Genomic DNA, 12522 nt, shown 5'->3' with positions numbered 1-12522 from the left:
CAATGATTACCGCCCGTGGCACTGACACCCATCATCATGAAGTGCTTTGAGCGGCTTGTCATGTCACACATCAAATCCATTCTCCCCCCACCCTGGACCCTTCCAGTTTGCATACCGAGCCAAACGGTCCACAGAGGATGCAATCTGCTCTGCCCTCCACCCAGCCCTCACCCACCTGCAAAAAAGAGACTCATATGTGAGATTGCTGTTTATAGACTTTCAGTTCTGCATTCAACACCATAATACCACAACAACTCATCTGCAAACTTGACAAACTGGGACTCAGTACCTACCTCTGCAACTGGCTACTGGACTTCCTCTGTCAGAGGCCTCAAGTAGTAATGGTTGGCAACAATATCTCAAGCAGCATCACACTGAGCACGGGCCCCCCCAGGCTGCGTGGCTCAGTCCGCTGCTCTTCACCCTGCTGACGATGACTGCACTGCAACCTACAGCAACAACCACATAGTGAAATTTGCTGACGACACAACTCTGGTGGGTCTCATCACCAAGGGCTTAATTAGACTCAATACAGGATGGAGGTCGACTTTCTGACCACGTGGTGCAGGACAACAACCTCCTGCTGAACGTCCAGCAAGACCAAGGAGATTGTTGACTGACTTCGGGAGAGGTCACACCCAACACCTGCCACTGACCATCGACGGTGCTGTGGTGGAGAGAGTGAGCAGCACCAAATTCCTGGGGTGCACATCAGTGAAGACCTCCTGACCACCAACACTGCATCACTGGCTAAGAAAGCTCAGCCGCCTGTACTTCCTATGAAACTCAGGCGAGCAAGTGCTCCACCAGCCATCATGACCACATTCTACCGAGGCACCATTGAGAGCATCCCTCTCCAGCTGTATCGCTGTGTGGGGCGGAAGCTGCACTGAATACAACAGGAAAGCCCTGCAGCATAGTGAACACAGCTGGAAGGATTATTGGTGCTTCACCCCTCCCTGAAGGACATTTACACCTCCCACCTCACCGCCAAGGCGACCACAATTTGTTTGATCTACTGCCCTCTGGGAAGAGGTACAGAAGCCTGTGCTCCCCCAAGCACCACCAGACTCACCAACAGCTTCATACACCAGGCTGTTAGGATGCTGAACTCTCCCCCCCCCCCCTCAGCCACATAACATCCTGGACTTTGGACCCACAATGGCTGCCTTGCACCTACTCCACTTGCACTACTCCACTTGTACACTTGCACACTTTGCAACTTGTTGTTGTTGTCCTGTTGTCCTGAAAACACTTCTGAACACACTTCTGCTGCTCTTACATAACCTTGCACCACTATGCCAATTTGCATACTTAGGGTCAAAACAGAACTACCTCAGCCATTTATTGGCCTGACTTTGCACTATTATATTGACTGTCTACTGTATGCACAATTGCACAATTTCAACCCAAATTGTGCTGCTCTTATTTCTTCATTGTATGTGCCTTCTTATTTTTACTTTTTATATTGTTTACTTGAATGTTATGTTTGTCTGTGGACCTAATTGGTAAAATATGTCTTGTCTCCACCGTGGGATAGTGAGAAACGTAATTTCGGTCTCTTTGTATGTCTTGACATGTGAAGAAATTGACAATAAAGCAGACTTTGACTTTGACATACGCATCACTACAAACAGGTAGAACACATATGCATCACTACAAACAGGTAGAACACATATGCATCACTACAAACAGGTAGAACACATATGCATCACTACAAACAGGTAGAACACATACGCATCACTACAGGTAGAACACATACGCATCACTACAAACAGGTAGAACACATACGCATCACTACAGGTAGAACACAAATGCATCACTACAAACAGGTAGAACACATACGCATCACTACAAACAGGTAGAACACATACGCATCACTACAAACAGGTAGAACACATACGCATCACTACAGGTAGAACACATACGCATCACTACAAACAGGTAGAACACATACGCATCACTACAAACAGGTAGTCTAGCACCTTGTTTGTGGCTCACTATGCTTCACAGTTAATGTGTGAATAGACACTCTTAACACTATTAACATATTAAGATCTTATATATAATATATTATAATATTAATATCGATATTATTTATTTCTCTCCCTATCCGCTTTTTGTTCTTCTCTCGTTCTGTTCTTTCCCTCCATCCCTTCCTCTCATCCGCGGTCAGAGACGACCTGGTCCAGATAACTCCTGGCTCGGACAGTCACTCGTTTGTGGTGCAGACGGTGTCGCCTGGTCTGACTGTTTTGGGGGTCCAGGGGGACGCCACGAACCCCTCCCTCAGCGACTACACCCCCCTGCCTGTGCTGCCCGCCATCTCGGACCCCCCCGCGAGCGTGCAGCCTGGAGACGTCATCTGCTTCAGCTCCCCCCTCACTGGCCAGCAGGGTGAGTCCCAGCAATGGCCCGTCCTTCGCTGTATCAGTGGGGCGACACGGAGCCACACCGAACAGGCTGGTGTGGAATTTGGATCAATAGCTTCGCTGTGATTTGCGGGGGGAGGATGTAATACTTTCATTCAACCAATTATCACAAATCAGTTAGCCTCAGTTCACTAGTTATCCTCAATCAGTCATTCCCACTGGCTAATTGGTCATCAGCTGATTCAGTAATGTTATCCAGTAAAGCTGCTGATGAACTAAAGATTAGACTTTTTGTATACAATTTTGGATACAAAGAGACTGATGTATACATAAAATCAAATGTATACATAAGATCATTTTTTTTGTATACATTGTATTAAAGAGTATATAGTATATACTGTGCCTGTAACACCTTCTGTCTTCACCTTGGTTCAACCCAGGCCAGCCAGGCACGTGGAATGTGTCATCTAGTCGAATCCTTCAGATAGACACCAACACTGGGGTGGCGCTGGCAAAGCATGCTGGGACAGTGGTGCTGTACTACTGGCTTGGTGTGGGGCAGCAAGCGCTCAAAGAGGTGTTTTCCTGACATATACCACACATTCTGTTTGTGTATCGTGTCTCAGCTGTGTGCCGTAACCCACGTTTCATTAACTCTGTATGATTTGCGGTGCTTTTTGGGTGCCAGGTGACAGTGGAGCCTCTGGCCACCCCAACCCTGACCCCACCTAAGGACACGCACCTCACCAACTGGCCCCAAGCCCCAGGCTACGTCGTCAACGTGGACCTGAACACCTCTGTGGCCAACTCGGGTGAGGCCAGTCACACGCGCGGGCCGCGGGAGGGGGCAAGGCACGCCACTGTTGGGATTGTCCATTGGTCACACTTTACTTGGATAGTCCGTCCACAGACTATGATGCAGATGCTCAGAGTGTCAACAAACCATCTGCTGACACTCTGTTAACTACAATTTGTGTTTTAGGTTAAGGTTAGGGGCTGGTAGTGATGGGGACGAGACCGCATATGTCAAGACCGAGTTGAGACCAAGTCTTTAAAGGGTCAAGACCGAGTTGAGGCCGAGACCGTTGGTTTTTAAATGCAGTCGAGACCGAGTCAAGACCAAGTCTTTAAAGGGTCAAGACTGAGTTGAGGCCGAGACCGTTGGATTTTAAATGCAGTCGAGACCGAGTCAAGACCGAGTCTTTAAGGAAGCAAGACCGAGTCGAGACCGAGTCTTAAAGGAGTCGAGACTGCATCAAGACTGCATTACTTACATTTATTACACGGCTCTTCAGAGTGCTGCAGAAAGTTCCATTCACATGAATGGGCCTTCCCAACGATCGGGCCTATGTTAAATCTATATAAATCACCGGCAAAGTATATAATCACCGCTGTCAATGGCAACGGGTTGATTAACGTCTTTCATATCCCTCCGCCAAGATGTCCGTTAAACTTATTGCAATGGAATTTCATTGAAAGGGAAAGTAAGCTAGTAAGACGTTGTCACGCAACACCTGAAACTGTCAAGTTCTATCTGTGTGGCAAACTATGTATTTTGTCAGCGGAAGACACGAAACAAAATAATTTTTAAAGACCCATTGTGTTAGGTTTCTTTTCTCGTTTTGGCAAGTAGCCGTGTAATAATCGGGATAATGTATTGTCCGCCGGTAATTATCAGAAAATAAGTCCCTTCAGGTCGAAGCAAAACCCCTCCGCTGCGCGTTGGGGTTCTGTTCTCCCTGTCGGGCCTTATTTTCTGAAAATTACCGGCGGACAATACATTATCCCTTACTTAACATCACCCAAGTGTCATATTCAACAGTTTAATTCCCAAAAGGTAGGAGGATTGTTGGCTATAGGAGCAGTCTATAGGGATTGTTGGCTATAGGAGCAGCCTAGCACACATTTATCTACCAAACTTCTTTTCTGAACAATACTTTAAGACTAGGTACTCAGCTAGGAACTAGGAACTCAGCAAGCTTAGAATTGTCAAATTTATTGAAATAATGACAAGTTCTAAATATATCCTCTTCAACAGAGTTAAAATCAGCTGGTGCTGCAGATATAATAATAAATACATAACACACATATTTCTGTTTTCCAGCAACATATTAGGAAGCATAGGCCATTTTACAGCATTGTACAATATATTCAATGAAATACCAACACCAATAAATTTGACAATTTTAAGCTTGACCTACCACTTTCTTAGAGCGATGAGGGACAGGTGGGGCTCGAGAATGCCCCCTTGATCAAAGTGGGGAATGAAAGAAAAAGTTTGAGAACCACTGTAGTAAGCTAACCCTCCAAAACGTATCATCAAAAAATGAAGCAAATCCAACCTTTCGCGTTTGTGTTGGGGAGCATGTTAAACGTGAAAGCTGTGAAATTTGGCTAGAAAGGAGTCATACATGTTAAGTTCATGAAAGAATTACAAAATATGTTCTAGTTTGTTAAGAATTTAACTTAACAGCGACATGTAGGTCGAGGCTAGCCTCGGACCTACCTTTGTTACAACCTGACGCAGCCATTAAAACGTGCGGTAGCCTACGTTGTAACATTAGTGTCATGACTGCAGGGGCGCAGGATATATTTTGAAAGTGAGGGGGACCAAATTGTGAACACAAACCCATAGTGAGATCAGATTTCCAGATATCGGATCGCCACCTCTGGCCCACTTTCGACCATCATATTTTAAACTTGCCAGAATATTAAGACAATACCATTGATTGTTTTCAAAATATTTTTTGATAAAAATGGTGAAAACTGTGAGATGAGCACAACGCCAGATCTGCCCTCAGACCAGCTTCTTGCTATGTGCAATTCTACTTTTATTTTATTTTTTTTAGATTTATTTTACACTACTTGTAAATGGTAGAATACTCTAAAAGCAACATTATGTTGATATTTTATGAAGCCATGAATGAATTATCATGCCTATGATCCAAACATAGACTACATGATCAAATAGCCTAGTTAGGCCTACAGTACCTAAATTGTCTGGTATAAACCAAATCAACTCTCCACTATGTGTCTGCAGTTAATATTTATGCAATGTTAGAACATGTTGGCTTAACAAGTTACCAGTCCAGAACACACAGAAAATTGCAACAGAAAGTTGCCTTTATAATCAACTACTATTTGTTCCAACAGCATTTAAACAAAGCATTTATAAAATTGAAAAAAAAAAAATATTACATAAGAAGTAAAATAAAATACTGTTACTGTAGTAACTGTACCACATTATCCCAAGCTTCAAAGAGCTCCCCATGTCTGTGACAGGCAGACGTGACACCGCTAAATTCTCAGCTTGTTTATACCCCACACTGAATGTGTAAGAAAGGCCCATCACTCTGGGATGTGGTAGCCTACTCTCTGGGATTTATGCACCAAGGTAACTGAAGTATTCAATTTGTGTCTTGAAATTATGTTTGAAATAAATATCTTAGAACAAAAACTTTGGGTAGGCCTATAGACTTGTATTTTATAGTTAGGCTAGTGAAAATGAGTTGATCAGTAGGCTCATTGAGTTTGTTATCAATAAACATAACAGCTAATGTCATGTTGAGCAGGAGATAGGCTACCATAAATCCTCAAATTATGCCCGGGATTGATTCTATTTATAGCTGGACAAATAAAGGCAGGTTCCCATATTTACCTATACCATACCAACAATTGCCATCAGTCCACCAGCACTAGAAGACATTGCTTCGATTTAAGTCAATGAAATAACACCTTTTCTTAATATTTTAGTATATTGTTGGTTGGATTAATAAAGTCGTTTTCCTACCATGGGTCTCCAACACACGTTCTCAAGCTCATTGTCTTGCCGCCCCTTTCGAGCTAATTGCCAGAGGCTGAAGTTACTACATTTAAACACAATTGTTGCGTGACTCAAGGCATTCCAGCCTATGAATTTAATAAAAAGTAGCTTACTAAATAATGCATAATTAAACAATAATTCAATTTAGGCTACTTGGCTACGCAAAAAGGTGTCTATTACAGCACAACCCTTATTCAATGAATGGCTGCCTTGTCAGAAACAGCGGTGGAAATCCCGACACTTTTTCAACTGCATGAAACATAACAGTGAACCATCAAATATCTCCCTGAGTTCAGTGCCCATCAGTCCCAACATTTAGCAATATAATCAAACAGTCCAAAAGTAAATTAGATCCCAAACCAAACCGAAAATGTTATGCTTTTGATAGCCTTCCAGTATGCGCTCCAAAGCGGCGCATCTTTAATGATGGTTGTTAGTAGACAAACTGGCTTCAGATATCCAACAGAGTGAATATGAGATTTTGCAGTCTTACAGTACTGTAGGTGGCTGTGGTTAGTGATGTGATGCTGTTTTACATAGTTAGCACAAACCCTATAGGTTATTATTTAATTAGCGTACCTATAAGGCTTTTTTTCCTTATCAAAAGTGAGGGGGACGACGGCTGTCTCTTCAGCACTGCGGGGGACATATCCCCCACGTCCCCCGTGCCTCCTGCGCCCCTGCATGACTGTAACAGTTCTTAAATAAAAATAATGATAGCCTTGTTGATAAACTGCTTATTTCTTTCATGTCTGAAGTATTTGGTCCAGTGGTATTTGAAGTTGCTGCAGCTGCCTAAAGTTTAATTGGCTGTGATGGCTGATGGCGGCACAAAATTCATAATCCATAATTTTTTTTCTTTCCTGGTGGGGGTATACATAAAACCGGGGGTAATTTCTTGCTTACCGACCGCGGCAAGAAAACATCCACACCGTCCCAGCCCTAATGTCGACATTTCATTCAAGTTCAAGTAACCAAATAATTGCAGATTGCTCACTCATCTTGTCAATTATTACAACCAGAGGCACGCATTGGAATGACAGATTATGCCAAAACCGTAGGTCAGGCTACTTCAACCCTTTCCAGAATAACTGCTGTGCCGTTTGGACAAAGATTGTATCTCTCAAAGCCTTTGCACTGCGCAGCATAGCACCATAGGATATAATTTAACACCAGTAAATATTATAATTTCTTTTTAAATAAGACTCATGGTCTCGCTCTAAAATGACGAGCCCACCCCCTTCCAATGTAGGTCAAGACCGAGTATTTTTGCTTTCAATTCCGAGACGAGACCAAGTAAGCAAAAAATGGTCTCAAGACTGGACTGGAGTACTACAACACTAGGGGTTGGATTCGGTTCAGGCTACAACACTAGGGGTTGGATTCGGTTAAGGCAGTGGTTCTCAAACTTGTTCTGTCATTCCACACTTTGGAGCGGGGGAACCTGACCCCATCACCCCGGCAACATTGTAGCGTTAAAATATTATTTTCACATTTTTGTTTCACATTTTCCATCTCAATCTGCTGAATCTAATTTACTGTTATAATCCATACGTCTGTCTGTTTATGACTCCTATGTTTGTGTGTGGCCGTGTCAATAAAAGGAAAGAAAGGCATTATTAAAGACAGGCATAAAAAAGTCCTCCTGTTCCTCACGCCCCACCTGTCATGTCTCTATTCCCCACTAGAGGGACCCACTCCACACTTTGAGGACCACTGGGTTAAGGTGATTGTTCAACAGCAATTGTGCATACGGAACTTGAATGTCTCTGTGGACTATCCAAGTAAAATATTACCGAACCGTTCACTATCTGTAAGGACAAACACATGACGGTTTGTGTAAAAGTAATAATGGCAGCACTGTCAGGTCTGAAAATATTCATTCTTTCATGTCATTATTGTAATAACCCTTGAGAAAAGAACAGAAGAATGTTGAAGTAAAGGAAATGGGAGAAAGAAGGAAGTGTCCAAGGAGACCAAACTGCCTCATGTGACACAGAACTTCACTGTCATGAGTACATAGATCACCCAGAATTCCACAACATGTTTCTGTTGGCAGTATCACAGAGACACCGAGATTCATTTAGTGATGAAATACAAATCAGTGTGAAACTGTCTGGAATACTTCCATAATTCCTCCTCTCTGATTTGTGAAGCTTCCTGTTTTTAGTAGAACCCCTTAAAGTTGTGTTGTGCTGTGTCTGTGCGCGTGTGTGTGTGTGTGTGTGTGTGTGTGTGGTCTGCTAGCCCAGTGCTCTGTGGACCAGAGTGAGGCCATCCAGCAGAGGCTCAAGCCAGAGGAAGAGCTGCTCTGCTCGCTGCACTTCAGCGCCCCCTACCAGCAGCTCAAAACACTGCAGTCGGTCTTCAGCACCACTCCCCAGTACAACAGGGACACAGGTAGGCTGGTGTCAGTTAATCATTAACAAGTTACATTCAGCTAAGGAGCGTGAAACTGGGCCAATGTTTTGTGTTGCACTGGCACAAAATATATTAATCAGATGTTGTTCTTGTTCATGTAATGCTTAGATCTGTATATTGCTTTCTCTTTGTCTGTCTCTTCTTCCATTTCTCTCTCTCTCTCTCTCTCTCTCTCTCTCTCTCTCTCTCTCTCTCTCTCTCTCTCTCTCTCTCTCTCACACACACACACACACAGTCTCTGTTTGGTGATATTTGCCATTTTTAAAATGCTATGATGTTTTTAAATGTAGAAATAAAAAAGTGGGAAAGTGGGAAAGGTTTCCAGTGTCCCCCCTGTCTCTCTCCATGTAGGTCAGTATAGCTGCCGGGTCTCCGTGCGCCCCGAGTCAGACGCTGCCCTCCCCATCCTCTCCACACTCCCCCTCTCCGCCTCGCTCTCCGCCGGCCTGCGGGGTCAGTCGGCCATCCCAGGCCTCCGTCCTTCCTCCTCCTCCTCCTCCTCCTCCCCTGCGGCTGCTGCTGCAGTGGTAACTCTCCCCTACGTCCCAGCGTTCCACTGCCCCCACACGCAGGTCAGCCTCTCCCCGCGCCAGCCAGAGGCCCAGATCACTGTACAGGGCGTCCATCACATGCTCAGCACGTTGAAGGTATGCACACACACACATGCGCACACACACACACACACACACACACACACACACACACACACACACACACACACAGGAGGGTGTAAGTAAGCTAAGATCAGGAGTTAAGTAAGCGAAGACCACATGTTCATACCTATAGAAGATACCACACACTCATATGTGCATTAATTACACTGCAACTGACTCACCACCAATGTTCTAATACTGCTGACTCTGAGTAGCCCAAACATACTGAGTTGTAAAAGCTTCTTGTTGATGCATGTCATTGACCACTTTGTTCTCTCCTCTCGTTGGCTGTAAGTTCTACTCGGAGAGCCCAGCAGTGTCGCTGTCCGGCCCCGTGGTGTCCGAGCAGGAGCCCGCACTGCTGAAGGCGTCCGTGCGCACCTCTCACTGGCACCGCCCCTCGGACGAGGCTCCGCGCTTGGCCAACGTCACCGTCTACAGCAGCCTCTTCCCCCAGACGCACAACATCACGGTCACCCTGCTGACCGACAGACGCACACGCTTGGGTAACAGTAACAACAACAACAACAACACATTTGATTTATATAGGGCTTTATCAAGGCACTCAAAGCACTAAACAGTGAAAGGGGGAACCTTACTAACCACTACCAATGTGTAGCACCCACCTGGGTGATGCACGGCAGCCATTATGCGCCCAAAGGCTCACTGCTCACCAGCTTGGGGTGGACAGTGTGGGAATTGATTAATGAGCCAGGTACACTGGGGGATGACTAAGGGGGCCAAATTGACTGAGCCAGGTTGGTAATTTAGCCAGTTAACACCGGAACTCCCAACTCTTCACGATAAATACCATGTGATCTTTTATGACCACTTTGAGTCAGTTTGTTGTCTCATCTGAAGGACTCATTTCCTACAGCACAATGTTCCCGTCACTGCACTGGGGCATTGGGGTTCATTTTTGGCCAGAGGGAAGATTGCCACCTACTAGCCACCCACAAACACAACTTCCAGCAGCAACTTAATTTTCCCAGGTCTCCCGTCCACTACCAACCAAGTCCACACCTGCTTAGCTTCAGTAATTCAGCATAGAGTATCCATTGGTCTAGAGCAGTGTTTCCCAACCTTTCCCCCCTTGCCCGTGTCTAAGACAATTCCTAACCGCATACACACACAAAAAGAATAAAGTGATTAAATACAAACTTATTTAAATGTGGAACAAAAATATGTTTTAATTGATTCATACAGAATTTTGATTATCCAACTGGGTGTGTTATTGGGATTTTATACATTTAATGTGTGCAAATATAATTATGATAACCTTACAACCTCAGCACAGGCCACATTGTGCGGACCTCTGGCGACCCCTAGTGGGGACCAGTGACCCCAGACTGGTCTGGAGGATACTGTACATGTAGGGTTTCATTCAGATGCACTTACAACAAAACAGATAGTGGTTCTAGGGTGTGTGATAGAATAGTAGCTTGTGAATGTAAGGAAATAGACAGATGCAGTGCAGTCAGATGCAGTAAAATATTTATATAAATGGATGTGCATACAACTACATTGTTGGCATACCAAAACCTTCCTTTGTTTTAAGTGTGCTGCATATGTGGTCAACTGAAATGTCCAACTGAATCTGGTAAACCACATACACCAACTTCACTGATCCGCACAGAGCTGAGCACATTCTTTCATGTGGCTCTGATAATTAACTCTGGACTCTCTCGTGTGTGTGTGTGTGTTTGTGTGTGCAGCAGAGACATCCCAGACAGATGCTGGTGTCTTCTCTCAGCTGTGGGACTTCCAGCTCATCCTGACGTTTGCCCTGTTCGCCGTCCTGGCCGTCACTGCAACTCTGTTCATAGGTGTGCGGTCAGACCTGCACATCTCACATTCCTCTCAGCCCCTCACACTAAGCACCCTTCATTTGGCTGAGACTGTGCGGTCATTCCCCCTTCACACTAGTTCATACTACAGCTGGACAGGCCAGAATTGGCAGTAATCTGGTGAAGCATTTGCGTCTACTGTTTATATTAGCTCAAGTATTATCTGCAAGTCAGATCTCTGACAGGTTTAGCACCCTTTGTTATGAATCAGTGGCATTTAAAAGCTGTAGTACAGACCTGGTGTGAACGTAAAGTGACACAGTTAATGTACCTTTGCTAGCTTAGATATGTTTTGATGACTGTTTTTGTAATGCTAATTAATACTTTTCTTGTGTAGTATACAACACCATAGTGTCCCAGTTTACTGCTTCTCCATCGGCCAACACAGCCCCTACAGCCAGGGGTGAGTATCTGGGTCCACCGGATCTGTGATGTGAAACTAGTTTTCTGCATTTATGGAATTGGTCTGGCCACAGAGACCCTCAAGTCTACAGGTCATCTTAACAAAGTAACTAAACAGGAGTGTAAAGGCATTACATTAAGTATACTTAGCATTCACACAACTTTATTGAATTCTACTTTAAATATAAACTGTTCTCTGCATTCATATGGCTTAGTAGTAATACCAGGATTGTTGCAGCTCACTTGAAATGAAATTTTTGTGGATATATTCCTCGCAATGATCCACTCAAGGTAAAATCTAAAATGTTTGTGAGGCTATAGCAAAGATGTTTTTTATGATGAATGTTTGTCGTTTTCCTAGCCGACGGTAAACAGCTGACCTTGTCACCATGGATACAGTCGTCCCCTCAGGCAGGGAGAACAGCAAGGCGCAGACTTTGGCTCTGGAGTGCACGCACATGAAGTGACATCTCACACACGGGCTATGCTCAGGAGTGTGCGTACATGAAGCGACATCCCACTCACACACACGGGCTATGCTCATGATACAATAAAGCACATCACGTCAGATATCTCTCCCATGTCTAATGACTGGTTATTTGTTACAAGAATTTCTGAGCTATTGGCCAGTTTTTGGATAACATGACTAGTCCACACCTATTTGATTGTAATTAGCGCCTGTGTAGCAATAGCCTGAGTTTCGTAGCTGAAGAAGATAATTTGTGTTTCAGTTCACATGGTCAGGCAGTTCAATTGAGATTTCAATTTCCGATTTCGATCTCAATATCATTGATCCACTTTGGGAAGATCTCAAAACATGCAGCTCATGCAAGACAGCCCACAAATGTCCAGGTCCTGGAGGCTGTTTGTCAAGAAGAGTGGCCATCTCATCCACAACTACCACAAGACAGCAAGCGGTCACTGGTGCTAAAGGGGGCATGGGACTATGTTAAGAACTAAGGGTATATGAAGAACTAAGGGTATATGAAAGGGGAATCACCTCT

At 44.4% G+C, this 12522-nt stretch overlaps 1 protein-coding gene across 1 annotated transcript in view; it reads left to right on the top strand.

The window, feature by feature from the left end:
* LOC125306160 (nuclear pore membrane glycoprotein 210-like) overlaps positions 1–12094 on the top strand; it is a 48080-nt gene extending 35986 nt beyond the window's left edge. The window contains 9 exon segments of the mRNA XM_048261358.1: positions 2177–2397; positions 2813–2949; positions 3061–3184; positions 8443–8595; positions 8968–9263; positions 9565–9775; positions 10985–11095; positions 11454–11519; positions 11880–12094. Coding sequence (XP_048117315.1) covers positions 2177–2397; positions 2813–2949; positions 3061–3184; positions 8443–8595; positions 8968–9263; positions 9565–9775; positions 10985–11095; positions 11454–11519; positions 11880–11980 — 1420 coding nt within the window. The 3' untranslated portion in view covers positions 11981–12094.
* Positions 12095–12522: the final 428 nt, after the last annotated feature.

This window comes from Alosa alosa, chromosome 13 (genome assembly GCF_017589495.1).
Source record: "Alosa alosa isolate M-15738 ecotype Scorff River chromosome 13, AALO_Geno_1.1, whole genome shotgun sequence".
Classification (NCBI taxonomy): Eukaryota; Metazoa; Chordata; class Actinopteri; order Clupeiformes; family Clupeidae; genus Alosa; species Alosa alosa.
This window is presented reverse-complemented; position numbering and strand designations above follow the sequence as displayed.